This window comes from Leishmania braziliensis, chromosome 23 (genome assembly GCF_000002845.2).
Source record: "Leishmania braziliensis MHOM/BR/75/M2904 complete genome, chromosome 23".
Lineage (NCBI taxonomy): Eukaryota > Euglenozoa > Kinetoplastea > Trypanosomatida > Trypanosomatidae > Leishmania > Leishmania braziliensis.
The window spans coordinates 272,302-290,465 of record NC_009315.2 but is presented as its reverse complement, the minus strand read 5'-3'; the positions used below and the strand labels follow the sequence as shown (position 1 = coordinate 290,465).

The window sequence follows — 18,164 nt, the reverse complement described above, 5'->3', positions numbered from 1 at the left end:
GAAACAGCCTTTTTTAAAATAAAATTTTCCTTACGCACCACTGTTGTTAACATTTATGGGAATTTTGATAATAACATTAAGGTTTTTTGTTTTCCGTGTAATCTCACTTATGGTTGTGACCGGAGGGAGGGAGGGAGGGAAATTCTTGCTACTTTTTTCATTCTCTCTTTTTTTTTTCTTCACCCGCTTCTTTCTCGCCCCCCCCCCCCCCCCCGCGTGTTCTGCTACACGTGTCAACACGTAGACAACACCGTGGGGAGGGCGGCAGGAGGAGGAGGAGGAGGTGGTGGTGGTGGTGGTGGGGGGGGGGGCTGACCTTATTGCAGGAGTCAAACCCTCATTGCTTCACAGCCCCTCCTCCTCTCCCCGACCGGATCGAGTTGTTTCACGATTTTCACACCCGCACATGCACCCCTCTCTCTCTCTCTCTCTCTTTTTCTTTGCGGCGGCTGCGTTTCTTGTTGTTCGACACACTTCGTTTTGCTACGTTGTGCTTCCTCTACCTCTGTTGATGTGACTGTAAAAGAAAAAAACGAAGGCGATGATGATGATGATGATGATCGCACCCCCTCACTTTCATTTCCACCCCCACTTCCTCAGCGTGCAAGCGCTCGCGAGGAAGTAGGAAAAGAGAAACCACCTGCGCCGCCAGAGAGAAAAAAGGGGGAGGTGACTCTCTGCGTATGGCGGTAAGGAAAGAGGAAGAGAAAGTCCACACACTCATTTAGGCGGGTACGTGCACCCGACCTGCACGCGCAGTGTGTGCTTCTCCTTCTATCTCTGTAGACGTTACTGTGTGCTGGAAGTACTAGCCATGAGAGTCTCTTTCTATACGGTCGTTTTCTTCGCTGTGTGCGTGTGCGTGTGCGTGTGTGTGTGTGTGTGTGTGTGTACCTATCTGACGAGTTTAGCGCCTCCGCAGCCGGACTCAGTGGTACACTCATCTTTGGTTTTCACTACTGCAACCTCGACTGATTCCCACCACACGTTACTCTTTTTTTTCTTCCTCCTCCCCCCCCCTCCTCTTCTCTCTAGGCTCTCATCTTGCATGCTCGTGCTGCATCACTGTGTGGTGTTGGCCGAACCTGCATTGTCCTCTGCACTTTTGTTTCTCCGTGTGCACCTGCGCACAGAACGCGGTGTGCTATACGGCACCCCCTAACGGTGAATGCACACGCCCAAGTACTCGCATAGTCCCCCTTAGCACACCTCATCGACTCAGGGCGGCCGGATCAGGAGGGCGGAAAATAAAAAAAAACAGTAAAACACGGTAGTGGCGTCACTCCATGCTGAAGCATACGTGCCACCTCTTGGTGGTCTTCACTCAAGGCGTCCCGGCTCTCAAACGCTTCGCTCAATTTAACTTTTTGCCCTCCAATCCGCTGTCATCCTCCTGTCTGTGGCTGGACGAGGACGACTTTCGCGCCACGCAGGCGACCGCGTCCGCCTTAAATGTGCCGAACCCTCTCCGAATCGATCCCTACGCCCATCACCCTCGCCTGTCTCGCTTCGCTCCTGCACAGGCGAGGGTGACTGCCAACCAAGAGGAGAGAGTGCGGAAGACTAGCGACGCTAAAGACAAGACACACAACGGCGTAGTCTTGGCGAGGACGGTGGCAGCGCATGGGGCAGGCCTGCAAGCGGCACATGCTGCCGGTGCCGAAGTTCCAGATCAGTTACACACTGCAGCGGATGATTACACAGCGGGACACGAGGTGCCCACCGGGCCCGTGCCGACGGGCGACCATTCAGGCGTCGGCGCTCAGCACAGTACGGAGGAGGCGACCCCGCTGCGCCACCGCCGAGGGCGACCGCCAGGGAATACAGTCGCAGCTGCGGAGGATGGGCAGCACTACCAGGTCCCCATCTGCACTGTTACACTCACAAAGTCGCTTTATCTCTTCAACATGGATCAAATGTACTTGTTCGAGGAAAAAGGCACTGCTTTGTCTTCACTGGCTGCACATCGTCTTGGTAATGCAGAGGTGGACGGATACGATGCGGAGCACGACGACGCTATTACTGCGTTGTCACCGCGGGACCGGGGCTTTCCCGACAGTGAAGGACAGCTTGCACTCTCGGTGGGTTCAACGCTACCTCGAGATGGGTCGACCATCATACCCAGTGAGGTAGCTCCGCTCCTGTGGTCTCAGGAGCATCACATCATGGAAGGCGTTCGGATGCTGCAGCTGAATTTTCCAAACATTGCCAGCGATCAATGCAGCTCTCAAGGGTTCCGGCGTATGTATTCGATTCACTCACGCCGCCCGTACGCTTTAATGCGCCAGAAAGCCCTCAACCTTCTCGCCCATCGTCATGGATACCACTCACAGTGGTGGGGCACCTATAAACAGTGGTTGAGGATTGGTGCCGTACCGCTACCTGGCCAAGCCGAGCACATTGTGCCGATTGCAGTTCCGTCCAAGGTGGTGCACATATCGCTCATCGAGGACGCCGAGACAGTCTTGCAGAGGTGCTTGATTTTAGCGAAGCACAAAAAACTTATCTATTTTTTCTCGGGTTATTCGCACCAACGCGGCTCCCCGGAGAGCAGAGGCGGCGACATGGGAGCGCAGTCGCCGGCCCATGCATGGCAGCCACTGCGTTCGCTATCCTGCCCCGGCACCCCAGTGGATCACGGCAGTAGAGTGCACGGCTTTGAGAAGATGCTTATTTGTATGCAGGAGGACATGCGAGTCAACAGGTGGTCACTGCCCGTGTACTTCACCTTGCGACAGATCCGTAGGTTCGAGCTGAAGCTTCGCCCCGACGCTGTTGGGCTTCTGCCAGCGTCGGCTGGGGCGGCAGGCGCGCACTACATTCACGCCACTGCTGAGGCCGTCGAGACCGAGAACGGGAAGGCGAGTGCGGCGGACGAAGGTGTGACCACAGCGGCGGATACACTGGCGACTACTGACAGCGCCAACACAGCATCGACAGAATGTCGGGGTGGCAGGGCTCTGCCGTTTGGTACTGCGACGATCCCTACCACACAGAGTACTATGGCGACAGCGCGGGGCTCTGCTGAGACGTTCCAGTACTGGTACCACATATCGCAGGTGTACTTCCCCGATTCTTATCTCGTGCCATCCGTCGTCCTAACAGCGGAGTTCGAAAACCCCGGCGTGGCACTGAATGGGGTGAGCGGCCAACGACTACCGTACCCTGCCCTGCTCTATGAGTCTTTGGTCAATCAGCACCCCGAAGTTGCCGCGGCCGTGCGACAGGCTTCCGTTTCAGCCGAGGCATTTGGAACGCACCACGCAACTTCGGAGGTGCCCCGCGAGTCAACAGAGCACCACGGTAGTGCAGATGCTCGGGGAGAACTTCCAGTGGAGGAGGGCTCTGGCAGAAACCAGGATATAGCGTCGCCCTGTGCTTCCTCTGCTGCTGGCACCTTCGGCTCCGCGTATATCAAGGTGGACGAGGAGGAACTTGCGATTGCGCGGTTCGTCGCTACGAACTCCTCACCTAAGCGCACGCAGGGGCGGTCCTTGTGGTACCAGGCTCAGGACGTGCTTGCCGCGGGTGGTGTGGTGGACGTGAACTCTGCGCCCGTCGAGGTGATGGAGCGACCGGCTGTGCTCTGGATTGGACAGACAGAGGCTGGCAGCTCCGACGTCTTAGAGCACAACAATAAAGGTGAATTACGGGGCGCTGTGTTGTACAACGTGGGGTGCTTAATGGAGCCGGATGAGGCTCTCCGCTTGCTCTCCGTGCCCTTCGACCCCATATGAGCGCGTTGTTCTGTGCCCCGGTGCGTGTGTGTGTGCTGGAGAGCGCACGCACATCGACCTCTTTGTAGCCCGTGTCGAATGGCCCCATCATAGGCCCGGCGTCCACGGCGTCTCACCCCTCTTTTTTCTTTTTTTTTTTGCTGCCACTCGTGCACTCACCACCTCCGCCCGTTCGCCTTGGCCCTCCCACTCTGTCTGCCTTAACGACACCCCTCAGAAAGGAGGTGTGAGGGGGAGGCGAGACAACAGCGCACAATCGACGTTTTTTCTTTGTCGTGTGTTGTGTATGTCCATACGGATAGAAGTATGCTACTCTGTCTCTGGAGACTCGTATGGAGAGGCTGATAATTCGCACTTCAGGTAGTCCTCTCTTCTTTTTCTCATGATCACGTTCCATGCGACGTCATTCTCAAGCGCCCTGAATCACCCCTCGTCTGCAGCTCACCTCTTTCTGCTTCCCTAACGATTGCTCTGCTCTTCCTCTGCTCTCTTTCTCTCTTTGTGCCCCTCTTTTCGTTTTTCTTTGTTATTTCGCATGTTTTTCTTCTTTTCGGCGCCGATGCCGCGTTGACGCCACCCCGCCCCTGCCCCGCCTCACAAGAACAACTCAGAAAACGCATTTGATAGTGTCTGTGTGCCGCCACCTCGCCTCGCTGTCCCTCCTATTTCTGCTTCTCTCTCTTTCTCACTTGTGAGGCATCTGCAGGCCACGTCGTCTACACCGCCCTACGTTGCTTCCCTCTTTTTCGCTCTTTTCTTTTTTCGCTTTCTTTTTCGGTCTGCCACTGGCTTGTCATCCATTTTTTTTTTTCGGCTCTGTCTTTCTACGCTTTGACTGTGTTGTTTGTCTCTGCGCGTGCTGCCTCTGTCTCCACTGTCCCCACCACTGGTTTGTGCGTCTGTTTTAATTCTCTAGCCCCCCCCCCCTTCGTGGTGCCACAGAGTAAACCACCGCCAGCGTTTTATTCTATTCAGAACCAGCCTTACCAGCGACAGAGCCGCTTGAGTTTGACGGCGCAAGCCCCGAGCATTATGCGCACCAGTGTAAACATCGGATGTTTCCCTCTCTCTCTCTCTTTATGTGCATGGGTACATCTGCGTGAAGGCGCTCGTTTTTTTTCTTCCTACACGATCATTCCTGCTCCCGTCTGGTGCCCCCTTTTTACTTCGCTTTATCTTAGCACCCCGTCCATGAGGTGTGGGGGAAGGGGGAGGAAAGAGGAAACGAAAAGATGAGCACAGTGCTGAAGACAAGGGAAGTGGTGTGTGCGCGTATAGTGCGGGGGTTGAGCTATCGGAGAATTCATCGTTAGTATTATTTTTTTTTTGGGTGCTTTTTGTGTGGTACATTTTCACTCGCCATACGTAAACTCCCCCATCTCGTCGTGTGGCTAGTGTCGCCCCCCTCCTCCCCTCCGTGCCCCATCAGGAGGGCGGGCTATGGACTCCCTCTGCGTAGGCGCATGCTCATGCCCGGGCCACTTCCGCCAGCCACCGCGACGCTTCTCAAAGGCGTGCGGATTCAGAAGAGGGTGGCGCCCCCTCCTCCCTGTCGCCACGGACTCATCACGGCGGCACGCGCGGGCAGGCCATGTACGGACACGTCCCCGTGGCATAGACGGAAGCGGTGGTCGGGAACAGCGAGCCCCCGGACAACAGCGCCGCCCTGAAGCAGGCCCCTGGATGTGATGGCGCGAGCACTGCGCGCACGCGCTGTGAAGCACAGCTGGCATGGCGCACCACCCCCAGGCAGAGCATGCAGAGGCCAGCTGAGCAAGAGTGATGGGCGAGCATGGCACGCGGAGATCCATGCGAACCAGCCCCAGGGTGCGTGTCTGCGAAGCATGCGGCATCTCCTCCGTCCCGCCGGGTGGGCTGACGGGACACAGACGCCAGAGGCATGCCGAGGGCACCCCGAGTCGCTTCATCGAGTCCCCCAGACACCACCGTGGAGAACCACCGCGCCGTATTACGGAATGCAGCCGCGTGAAGCGGCTCAGGGAGAGGCATGACACCCAGACAGGGTGCGGGGCTCTCCTCGGGCCCTGACCGGAGGCGGGCCGACCTCCTCCGTGAGCTCATCCGGCACGCGTCTCGACCACCCCCTGTTGTCCGCACGGCAGCCGCCAGCGCCTCTGCTCAAGAGCAGGACCCTGGGGGCGGCCCGCTTGGGTCGAGGCGTGCCGCCCGCCCAGGTCCGTCTGGCGGCCGATCGCGCAGCCCGCATGCGAGGAAGGGCGAGGGAAGCGTGCCAGACGCGTTGCCCAAGTTGGCAACCCGCGACGGTTTGTCCGAGACGGCGAGGGCTTCGCCGTGGTGCGGCAGAGGTGTGGGCGAGCTGTCGCTGCATGCGCGTATTCGTTGGCTTGTTTGTGGGCGGGACGGGCCCGGTGTGAGCCGAAGGCGATACACAGAGGAAGCTCAGGTGGTGTGCTCTCGCTGACTGCTATCGACAAAGCAACACGACTGTGTAAAGCGAGTGATGGTGTGCGATATGCTTAAGGGAACAAAAGAGAAAAATATGTAGAGGGAAATACGAGAGGAATAGGCTGCGACGACGCACACGTACGTGTGCCACATCGCCGCGTTTGCACTCAGGTACGTGTGCATCAAGGCACTCGCCCTACTCCGTAGCTTTTTGTGAAGGCGGATCGCAGGTATGTCTTCAACTAAAGGTGCGTTCGACCAAAAAAGAAGATAAAGAGGCGGCGGCCCCCTCTCCTCTGAGGTAAAGGCTGGCGTGTGACCCCACCTGCCTCTGCTTTTTTTTTTTTGTAGGAGTGCATACCTTTCCGAGGATGCCGCTGCCGTTGCTTGTCTATGCCATGCCAGGGAGACGCCTTTCAGGGTGAGGCGGCCTCATTATTAGCGTGTGCCAGCAACTCTCTCTCTCTTTTGCGTTTCCCTTTTTGTCTTCCTCTACCGCGCTCCGAAACAGCAACACCCACACACCTACACACCCACACGCGCGCACGGACACCCACACGCATTTGTGTCTTTGTCTTTTACACGAAGACCTCCCAAACGGGATTGTGCTGCCGCAACACTTAGCGCCTCGGATTCAATTCTAGTGAGCGAATAGAAGGAAACCTTAACGCGGGGAGAGTTGAGGGATTTGGCTCTCCACGTGGGTGTTAGCACGTGTGAATCGGCAAGATTTGCAAGAGATCGTCGACACACTAGAAGAAAGAGGTTCTAGCGTTTCATTCATTGAGCTCCGATCACCCTTCGCTGCCAATCCGCGCGTGTTCAACCCTACATGTACGTTGGCCTCTTATCCTACACCACGTGGCGTCATTACTGAGATCTTCTTCCCGCACCTCTCCTCACGCCAGGCGCGCACTAACCTACGCGTAGCGCCGGTCCTTGGAAAAAAACGCGCGCGTGTGTGTGTGTGTGTGTGTGTGTGTGTGCGAATGAAAGCAAAGAAACGATAACGAACACCCAGAACTGTGACACCGCGAGGGATAGCAGCATTATTCATCAGCAAGAAGTGGATTTGTAGAGACGGTCAGCAAGCAGCTAAACCGTGGCTTTACCCCATTCCCATAGAGACTCACGAAACACACATTTATACAGGCAGCTACCCGCCATCTGAGTGGGACGTGGCCCCCTTTTCGATTTTTGGGCTTTCCTCCTTCACCCTCTTTCCAGTACTTCTGCTGAACGAAGAGCGGAGTGCGTCCCAGGTCGATACGAGCACTTTCAGAGTCGAACCCATCACCGCCGCAGCGATACACATATTGTCATAGAAGAAGAGAGACCAGTAGCAAAAATGCGGCGCTCTACGTCTCTTCTGCTCTTCAAGGGCGCATTCAACGCCGGCCAGAAGCGACCTATTAATGCTTCAGCAAGCGCGGCTGTGGCTGCCGCGATGGATGCCGCTGGGGCCGCTTCGCGTCCCCAAGTACCACCTCCGCCTCGCCAGGCTTCTACGACTGCGTCACCGGCGGCTACGACAGCCGTCGCGGTGCCGCGGGCATCCATGGCGCGGCCTGCATCTCTCGTCACGCCTCCGTCGGCTTTGGCTTCGTCATCGGATGGGGTGGCAAGTGCGGCACCGCCAACGCGCAAGAAGAAGATCATCCGCCGGATAATAAAGCGTAAGAAGGTGGGCACCGGAGCCACCGCAGGGGAAGCTATGCGTCACGCAGCAGCCGAAACAGTCGCTCAGGCGGTAGCACCGAGAGAGCCCACTTCTGCCGCCTCTACCGCCGCTCAACCACTGCGCCGTGGCTTGGCGATGCTGAACGAGATTCGCAAGCTGCCGGAGGGTTCCATCGAGGAGGAACCGCACGACGTTGCGGAGCACTACAGCGAAGAGACGGCCACTGCACACGAGCAGTACGACTGGCGCACTGAGAGCCATCCAACAGAGAGCCAGGATACTGAGGAGGCACACCAAAACCTCTGCAATGACGACACAGTAAGTGAGAATATCTCGAGCAACATGCACGAGGCCTCATCGAGGGAGGCAGAGGCTGCTGCCGCTCTGGGCAGCGACGACATGGATGACGCCATCTACAACAACGGCTCTTCGTCGTCTCGGAAGACGCCGATGGTGAAAGGCTACCGCATTGATGAAGTGGCAGCGCTGTGCAGCTCGTCGGATGCCATGTTCGCCCGACGCCTCCCATCTGGCGGGTGCCAGTTCTTTGCGTGGCCCGGGACACCGCTGTCCGTGGCAAGCTCGGCGATTGTGTCGATGCCGGACACAATCCGCACTGTGCATGCCGTCTTTGGTCGCGTCGGGACCCCGATCGACATTGTGATGGATATTGACTCTCAAGTGCCGCAGGAGTACTGGAGCATGTCAAAGGTTCGACTCTATCAGCGCAAGGTGCTAGACGACGTACTGACTCCGCTGAAGGAGGAGATTGAGAAGATCGGCGAGAGGATCGAGACCCAAGTTGTGCTGCAGTCGCCAAACCTGAAGAAGGCGTCCTTTCACATACACACCCGGCTGAAGGACGCGGCCTTCGCCGACTTCTACTCCCTGCACGGATTTCTCTTCCGCTTTCAAGAGCGGTTGCCGAATGTGGACCTGCAGATTTATCGGCCGAACGGCATGCTGCGCATGTTCAGCTGCATGAAAGAGAACCGCACGAGCGCCATCGTTGTGTTTGACGAGCCCAAGTGGCACATCGGCTTCCCAGGCGGGAAGGTGAGCGACGAGCAGGCAGCGCTGCACTCTATCTGCGTTCGAGACCCGTCGACGTTCTCGCGCGTGCTTACATTCGAGTCACCGCGGCAATACAACATGCCAGCGTACGGCGGCAGCAGAGTCACGCACGGCGACAGCAACGAAGGTACCCCTCTACCGCCCCAGGTACTGCTGCCACGAACGGAAAAAGAGGCAATCGAGAGCGCGTCTCGCTGGCTGCGGCAGGCGACGGAGGTAGAGGTGGGGGAGTGGCGCACGTGGATCGGACTGGGACTGTGCGCCTTCCGTGTGGCTTACCACTTTCGCAACGCCAAGAATTTGCCTCGGCCGGCCATGGCAGAGATGCTCGACGCGTGGACGGAGGCAAGTCGCAAGTGCCCGCTCAAATTTCACAATGGCGAGTGTGAAGCGCGCTGGGCCGCCTTCAACCCCGAGAGGCTTGGCCACAATGCCGACTGGTGGACGGCGTACAAGCGTCTCGGTCGTTTAGAGGTGCCGATGCGCGAGGCCATGGAGCGGGAAGCCGCTCATGCCGAGCGGCGCACCTCGCGCTACCATCCTACCCCTGCCACTGAAGTGTCCCCGGCGCCGGCGCCGTCGAAAGCCGCCGCCGCCCCCACCACCGGAAGCGTGATGTCGGCGTCGCGCAAGATGAAGCAGCAGAAGACATTCCGCCGGGCGTAGAAGGGTGCGTCCACGCGTATGTGGTGGCTGATATTGCCCTTCTCCGCGGTGGGCAATCTGATGCTTCTCTCTCTCCACCCACACACCCCCACATCCATGTGGATTTGTTTCTTCGCTCGTAACGTAGCGCACATCTTTTTTTTTTTTCGGGCTTGCCCGGGTGGGTGTGCGAGAACCCTCTTTGAGGGAGTCCGCTGGCAGTGGTCCACTCCACGTGTCCCGCGCTCCCCCATCGTCTCCTTCGCCCCACGTTTGCCTGCAAAAGCGAGACCGCTCGCTCTTTCCCTACTTCGCTCGTTGGGAGGGGAGGGAGGGAGACATGCCGGACATGAGGAGTAGGCTGATGGTGTGCCATTGTACGTCTGTGCTGTGGGTTGTGACGGCGGTGGTGGATGGGTGCTCGTCTTTGTGACTTTCCAGCTTTGTTTTTCACGGAGTGTCTTGGGTCTTCCATGTGATGTCTGCTTACTGCTTCAAGAGCTCACTCACCTCATCGCAGAGGGACCATCTTTGACTGCTCTCCTTTTCTCTTCAGCGCCTCATTCATGTTCTTTCCCCTCCTGTCTTCCCTGATGTGCAGACACTACTGGAGAAAGTCAAGTGTGGAGTGCAGCTGAGAGGATATTGAGAGAATGAGACCGCAGCGACGGGGCAGCAACTGAAACTGAAGCGAGTTTTGTTGGGAGAGGAATCACATGGACGGTGGCGGGAGCAGTGACGATGCGGGTGGACGATGGCACGCGCTTGTGCGGGTGTGTGGTGTTTAGAGGCTTTTATAAGTGTTCCCCCCTAATTTTCGCTTCTCCTCGAGCCCACGGGGTGTTGACGGAGACAGCGCTTGGCAGAATCTTTGACGCAGACGGAAGACGCAAAGGAAGGAAAGAGAAATACATGGCTAACGCATTGGTGAGGGAGTTGATGCTGCCGCGTCGTGTTGGTGGCGTGCGCCGCGCCCTGAACTCGTCCGTTTCTCTCTCGCCTGACTCTTTCGAAATGTGCGGGTGCGTTTCTTCGCTCGCGATCGTTCCTGATCCGCGCTCTCCTCGGATAGACGTTCTTCTTTTTGTTGTTGTTGGTGTTTTCTCTGTTGCCTCGCCTTTTGGTCTTGGGCTTCTTTGCAAGGAAGAAAAGGAAGTGAGGAGGTACATACTCAGATGTTGTTTTGTGAGTAACGGGGTGGGTGAAGGTGGGCCGTATGCTTCTATTCACCCCCCCCCCCCCCGCGCGCCCCTCCCGTTGGTGCTCTGAGGTGTGTGGTGGTGTGGGTGTCTGTGTGCTAGCATCTGATTTCTTAGAAGCAGTATAAATCACTTCCTCTCCTTGTTGGGAGGCGATGGCAGTCACAGTCGATGACTGTCGTGATTACCACGGCGTGCGTCAATGTGTACGTGTGCTGTGGGGTATTCACGCATATTCACGTGCGTGCCTGTGCGGAGAAAACTGAAGGTTAAACAGAAGGGGAGGGGAGGGGGCCGAGGTAGTCTTTTGTAGAAACCTCCCTAACGTTCACCCCAATCGCGCTTGGCCCTGTATCGAAGAGGATGTTCAGTATGTCTCTTTCTCTTTATGAGGCCGAAGGGGTCTGCGTGTTAGCTGCGCATGCCCTTGTTTTAACGGCTGACACGTACCGCACTCTCGCTGTGGTGAAGGCGATGAGATGATTTACGAAGAGTTACCGTGATGGGCGTCGGTATCTTTCACACTGTTCTTCTGACTCATGTCATGGTGACTCGTCTCTTGCACTTTCTTCTCTGTCGACTAGTATATGCGCACGCGCGCACACATACATACATATATTTCTGTGAGGGTATCAGGGCATTACATTCATCTACACCCACAACTCAATGTGAGACTCACTCTCTCCCTCCTCCCCCCTTTTTTCGACTTCTGCTGCTTGGACGTGCGCGGCTCATCCCACAAGAACAACAACAGGAGGAAAAGAGAGAAGCAGAAAGCCAAGCAAGTAAAGCAGAACGACTACCCCCTCCCAAACAATATACACCTCGAAGTATCGCACTGCCTACTTGCGCAGACAGGCAGGCCACTGTACAGCCGCCCCACCTACTTACGTGGCGCATATTCAAGCTCGGACATTCAGGTGAACACACACACACACACACTCAAGGAGCAACATGAGTGCACCGGCTGTTCGTGTAGGTCCCCTCGGGGCAATCAACACTGTCTGGGTGTGCCCAGATCCACATTCACGCGAATGGGCATGTTTGTCACCGGCATCAGGTATCCTTATATCAATAGAGGGCGCAGCTTTGTGAAGCAGATGGGCGATTCGCGCAGGATGGACGAGGCAGGCGTGCCGAAGCTGAGCAGTGGTGAGGCATTCCTGGAGAACAAAATTCGTACCAATCCAGAGCTGGGGCCGCACGGCGCCCTGGGCGATATTGGTTGGTGTTGCGTCTGCTACCCGCTGTGCACCTCATGAACTTCCAGGTGTCGATCGAGGTGACGGGCCGCGTTGTTACGCAGAATGACACACGCACCATCGTCCCTGCTATAGGTAACGTGCTATTTGATGTGGATGGCGAGGTGACTCCCGCAGCGTTGTTCGTTTCCTTCGAAAGGGACGTTTGAGCAGGATCTGCACGTCGCCGCGGCAGAAGGGAGCGCTGCGGCTGGATTACATGTGTCTGCCCATGACAGACCGACCCGAGATGGAGTACTGCGAGGCGCACAACCTGCACTCCAATGAGAAGCGCCCGGTAAAGGGCGATACACCTAACTCCCGACGCACGGAGCCGTGGGGTAGTGTATCTGGGATCCTCTACACGGACGCCGACGGCGACGCGCAGCGGCTCACGACGGAGGAAAAGCGTACGCGTTGCTGGGCGGTGGTGCTGTTGAAGATGCAGGCCGTGATGAATAAGGTACTTGAGTATACCCTCATCAGCCGCAACGATGCGCTTCTACTGTGTAGAGAGAAAGGGCAGTGTATGCGCCATGATGTCGGCATGCGTCTGCATCGATGCGCGTGACGCCCAGGCCTAGCACCAAATTCAAATGCAAACGGCAGGACTGATCACGTCTCCCAGCAGAGATAACTGTAGCAGCGGCTGCTGTGTGTGTGTGTGTGCACTTGAATATCTCGGTTTTTTTTTTCCTGTTTATGCTTCTTCTTAGGGAATGCCTTTTTGATTCCCGCATTTTCTCCATGCCTCTGCTCTGTTCTCAGCAGCCGGGCCCTCAAAGGGGGCTCAGGTTGGTGCCATTGGAGTCCTACTTCTGCTTCTCTTTGGATGTTGTTGACAATCCCGCTCTCTTTCTCACAATTCTCTTTTGTTTTTTATTCGGTCTCCCACGGCAGATCCGTGGCGTTTTTTTTTTTTTTTGCCCCCCCCCCCCCTACTCGAGCGCGCTCCACAGGCGGGGCTGCTCTGTCATTTATCTCCCTTCATGCCCATCCGTTGTTCTTCAGGCTTATTCTCCCACTCTCTCATCTTTTCCTCCAGTCCTACTGTCACCCTCCAACCTTCTTTTCATCAGCCACCCCTTCCCATTTCTTTGTCCTCCTCGGACTGTGTCCATGCTCACACTGGAGAGGACGGGGAAGTGGAGGGCACGGGCGTGCGTTTCTCTTGGCTTCATCTAAACATTCCCCTGCAATCACCTGAACACCTCTACGCTCAGTCAGCTAAAACGCGAACAGGAAAGGCCCCCCCCCCTTCAATCCCCACGGGAAAGAGGAAAAGCGAAGGGAGAAAGGGGAAGGGAGAGGGTGAGCAGAGGAGCCGCAACAGCATCACCACCGTATACCAAACAGAGTGTGAAGGAGCGAAAAATGTGGAAGTGAGGGCATGCAGGTGCCCCACGGGGAGGGGGCATGTGCGGATACTTGCATACCAAACATCGTTGACTCAGCTGTATCTGACTGGACCCAAGCACTTGTGCACGTGTGCGCGCTCAGAGACCATTTCATACGCAGCGGCTTAATACAGCGTTTCATAGCGCTTTAGGTGGCTTCGGAGGGGGAGGAACCATGAGAAAGTGTGTCAGCCCATGTGGCACTTCCTTCCCACTCCCCTATACCTTCGCAGACACTCAAAGCTGCATTACTCTCTCTTCTCTCCTCTCGCTAATCTCTATGACTTTCGATGCTTTACTCTCCTGGTGCGATGCCCAACGCTCATCATCCGCTCTCTCTCTCTCTCTTACACCTGCTCTTCAGCTCTCATTTCTGATCTTTCCGCGGTTCGCTGCTCCTGCGGTGACCGCGCCTGAGTGACGGGGTCACGTGCCACGGCGTATACACACCCACCCACACACACACACACACACCCAGACAGGCATTGCCGCATCTCTTTTCTCCCTTCGCCCTGAAGCAGTCGACTGGATTAGTTGAGCGTTGTGGCGCGGCACGGGAACTCTCTGAGTGTGGGCCTCGTGAGGTCCTTCTCCCCTCTGCTCTGCTGTGCACACGGGAGGGCACGCACTACGGTCTGCGCCCCCTCATGAGTGCCGCACATGCTGGCTCACACCCACAAATACACAGCCCCACCCCAAAGTAGTGGTCTGAACGCTCATACCCCCCACTTGCAGAGTGACGCATTCAGAAGTACAGCGGCACCCCGGCAACGCACATGTTCATCTCTCCTTCTTCTTCTAGTTGATACTCTTTGCCTTGTCGCTGCGGTGCTCCGCCCTTACGAAGAGTAACGACCCCAGAAGCCTGGAGCTGTTGCTACGGCGCCATTTGACTGTGCTGTCTCTTCGATCGATTTGCTGTCACGTACACCCACGTAGAGACACACACGCTGATACTCTCAGTAGCCCAAACTTCTTTCGCTCTTCATATCCTCCCGCATGAATTGGGCGGGCTTTAGCGCTGACGGTCTAGGAGGTCGTGGGCGCGGTGCCTCGGCAGGGATTTCCTACTGTGGAGGTACCACAGGGCGCGGCACTAACTCATTTTCGGCTGGCCGTGCTCGTGGCGGCGGCCTCACTGGCAGCGGCGCCGATGCAGGCTCTGAGACGCCCCGCGTTGCCATAATTGGCACAGGATCACGCGTGTTTCAGCAGTGGTGTGCAATTCACGCAGGCGGCCTCCGCGTGAGCGTCGTTGTCGGCACCGAGGACGCCAAGGTGAGCCACAGCAGCAATGCCTTGACAGACTTCACCGTCAGCGACGCGGAAAAGAAGGCATCCGCAGAGATGGCCTGCGCGACTGCGCTGCGATGTGTGCAGTTTTATCGTCTCCCGCAGGCCACGGAAAGCGCTGCGGCTGGAGATGACAAGCCCCTGGTGAATGTACTGGTGCGCGTCTCAGACGATGTGGCAGACCCGACGACAGGTCTTGGTGCAGGGGCTGAATCGAGGAAGACTAGCACGGCAAGCGCTGCCGTCACCTCATCTATCCTGGCAAGCGCTAGTGCTGCCTCAACCGCCGCTCGAGAGAAGGACTGCGTCATCGCGACGGCCTGGAGTTGGTTCCTTAAGCCGTTGCTGAATACGCGGAGCGGTGGCACTGCGCCTTTCTCTTCCTCAGCAACGGTGACAGGCGCGGGATTTTGGTCTGCGCGACCGGGTGCGGGGTCCCTCAGTCCTACCCATGCAGCGACTGGCAATTCCGGCAACTCTCTCGTGGACGACGTGGAGGTGATTTATTTAGTTGACTACGGCGCAAACTGCGACGAGGCTGGAGTTCGAACGGCGCTGCTCTGGTTGCTTGAGCACAATAAGCAGGTTGTTGTCGAGTGCGCACTGTCGGCAGAGACGTTAGCCACATGTGCAGCCGCAGCCGCTGCTGTGACGCGTGGCAAGCCGGAGATGAAGCGACTCTTTCTCTACCGCGGCGGCGGCTGCCGTCGTGGGTGGTCTGCAGCGGCGGTGGCACAGCTGCGCAAGTCGCTTGGCGTGCGGCGTGCCACAGGCCGGAGAGGTGGCACAGCGTCGCCGGCCTCGAACCCTGCGAATGCTGTGCTGGGCGGTAGAAGCGTCTTCACGAGGTTGTCTACCAATACGGTGATGCCGGCATTCGACAGTAATGGCGGTTTCTCTGTGTTCGACCTTATGGGCTCGACCTTTGGTAGCACGCTCAAAGATGCTGAGGGGTTTAGCGGTGGAGCCACGGGGAAGGGGAGCTCGTTTGCCTCTGAGAGGAGCTTAGTTACCGCTACACCGACCGCTACCGCGATTGACACGCCGGGTGCGCCGGCGTCAAAGCCGAAGGGGGGTCTAAAGAAAGGGCCTCTGGTGCCTGCCCCAACCTCCATCGCCGTGGATGCGGCGGCGGGTGTCGTTGGCGCAGTGCGTCACATCTGTATGGTAGCGATTGGCCGCGGAAGTCTTTTCTCAGACGGCTCGGCGGCGGCCGCGTCGCTTGGCATTATGGCTAGTCTCGGCTGGGATGCCGTAGCGGTTGTACTGCACCTGCTCGACTGGACGTGCCCTGATATGGTAGTTGGTCGTGTGCTCCGCCGTGCCCCCGACACGCGCCAGCCTCTCTGCGTGCAGGCGGAGATGTACTATGGCATTGAGGGGACCGCCAAGGAAAGTGGCGAGGGAGTAGAGTCGGTAGCAGGCAGTGTCGCATCAACGCGCCCAGCCTATCTCTGTGTTTCTCTCCATATAGCCGACTCCGGCAGCGGCAACCTTTCCCCAATCGATGAAGAGAAAGGTGATTTGTATGTCTTCCAGCAGTCACTGCGCATCGTCGGCACCAAGGCAGTTCTCGCTGTAGGCAATCCCCTCCTTCCTGCTGCTTCCACTTCAAACGCGGCGTCTCCACCGTCACCCATGACGACGCCAACAGCGGTCCCCGCTGCCGGCGGCTCTCCTACGTTTGCCGTCACAACAGCCTTGCTAGCGCCATCTTTCGCCTCCTCAACCGCCACCACAGCGGTGGCTTCGGGTACTTCCGCGATGGCGACGGCTCCGAAGGTATCGCACAGCTATCGACTGGCCACTCAAGATGTGTCCACCGTGTCAGGGCAACGTGAACGCCACGAAGAAGAGGTGACTGTTGGCAACGCTGAGCCATGTGCCGAGTTTCGCACCTGGCAGCATGTTCGCTCGCAGTTGAACGTGACAGCTACGTTAGCGTCGCCGAGCAGCAGGGCTGGACCGGGTACCTATCAGCCATACAATTCCTACTACACGAATCGTGGTGGAGGCGTAGGGCTCGGTGCTGGAGGAGGGTACTACAACCGAGGCCGAGGTATGCGTGGGCGTGGCACTGGCTTTGGTGGTGGTCTCAGCCCCGGGTCTACCGTGGCATCGGGGCTGTCTGTTTCGGCCGAAGTGGTGGATGCTGAGGTGGCCGCGTTGGATGTGCAGCGCGCGTGGCTTGTGCAGATCGTCGTGGAGCTTATTTTGGCTTCCGCAGCAAAACTGTCGCCGTGAGGTGCACGATAGCAAAAGAACAGGACGTAGTGAAGGGTGTGGGACCAGCTGATGGCCCCCTTTTTACGTATGCGTGCCAGCGAGTTGGAATACAGGCCCCTACAGCGCTATAACTCCGCGGACAACGTCAAGCTCTCACTGCCCGATATAAACAACATGCGGCGGACATCCAATGCGATGTGGGACTGCACCTTGGATGGCTTTGCTGGGTTGTGACCAGCTCGACGGACAACTCCGGCACTTTCTGTGAGATGGCCGACGTTACACCACTGCTTTCACTGTAGGCCGACGAAGTCAGCTCGCATCCGACCTCGCCTCCTTCGACCTCTCCTCCAACGACGACTCCACCTGCCTCCGAGGCCCTTCCCCGTGCGTCGTCCTGGCGGGGCCGATCTCAATCCCTCGGCTGCTGACGGCTACCCCGAAGTCTTGCGTCCCACGACCAATGACCTAGGTGCCTTTTCTCCTGATTGCTAGCGTCTGTGCGCCAACCGGGATTCTCTGGTTGGCCGGATGCACCGCACACACGTCTAGTCGAGCGCGAACTCGCTACGGGTGGCTTAGAAACTGCCGTGTGACGCTTTCAACAGACCTTAGATTGGCCGCTGTCCTTACCACATTTTTTTTTTTTACGACGATAGACCATGTGCCCTATTCCTCACCGAGGCGCGATGAGCAACCGAGCACGCCCCGCACCCCAACCTCGGTGGGCCACCGTCCCCATTGACCGCGACTATTCCAGGCTATCCTTTGAGGTGCTGGTGGCAGCCCTATCACGGCTACCCCCTATAGGCGCAGGTCAGAGGTGCGTTGCTCTATGCACCACCTACTCTACCGCCAGACGGGGCTACCAGCCATTCATCGGCGCCTCGTCCTTCAACTCTCTTAAGATGAAGAGCCACTACGTTGCTCGTTCTCTGACGCTGCCTCCACACCTACATTGTGTGCCCCCCCCCCCCTACTGGTCGAACCAGTTTATTCCGCGACTGTTTCGCTTCCATCTGGAGAGAACGCTACCCAAGAGCTTCTCATCTCAGAGGGGTGTGAGAGTTGCTGAGAGACCAATTCTGGAGTGCAATAGGTGACCCCAATCCCCTGCGATCCCTTTCTTACGCGAGAGAGAGCCACCACAAGCCTATCATGTGACACCCCCGAGAGAGCGACACATTCCAACCGTGCACCACACCGATATTTCTCGCATTCTCTGCCCCCCCCCCCCCCCCCCT

General features: G+C 57.5%; 3 protein-coding genes and 1 pseudogene across 4 annotated transcripts; all 4 read left to right on the top strand.

Moving 5' to 3' along the window:
* Nucleotides 1-1,286: 1,286 nt before the first annotated feature.
* LBRM_23_0790 (conserved hypothetical protein) lies at nucleotides 1,287-3,737 on the top strand (the record flags this gene model as incomplete). Its single annotated transcript, XM_001565101.1, has 1 exon — nucleotides 1,287-3,737. The coding sequence occupies one exon, from the start codon at nucleotides 1,287-1,289 to the stop codon at nucleotides 3,735-3,737; it is 2,451 nt and encodes an 816-aa protein (XP_001565151.1).
* Nucleotides 3,738-7,980: 4,243 nt separating this feature from the next.
* Nucleotides 7,981-9,585, top strand: PRI1 (putative mitochondrial DNA primase; the record flags this gene model as incomplete). The annotated part of the gene is made up of 1 exon (XM_001565100.1): nucleotides 7,981-9,585. One exon carries the CDS (start codon nucleotides 7,981-7,983, stop codon nucleotides 9,583-9,585), a length of 1,605 nt encoding a protein of 534 aa, XP_001565150.1.
* A 1,765-nt stretch (nucleotides 9,586-11,350) lies between these two features.
* LBRM_23_0770 lies at nucleotides 11,351-12,575 on the top strand (annotated as a pseudogene). Its single transcript is given in 3 exon segments — nucleotides 11,351-11,974; nucleotides 11,977-12,171; nucleotides 12,174-12,575. Coding segments are annotated over 3 exon segments (1,221 nt in total).
* Nucleotides 12,576-14,748: 2,173 nt separating this feature from the next.
* Nucleotides 14,749-16,938, top strand: LBRM_23_0760 (hypothetical protein, unknown function; the record flags this gene model as incomplete). The annotated part of the gene is made up of 1 exon (XM_001565098.2): nucleotides 14,749-16,938. One exon carries the CDS (start codon nucleotides 14,749-14,751, stop codon nucleotides 16,936-16,938), a length of 2,190 nt encoding a protein of 729 aa, XP_001565148.1.
* Between the last annotated feature and the right edge of the window lie 1,226 nt (nucleotides 16,939-18,164).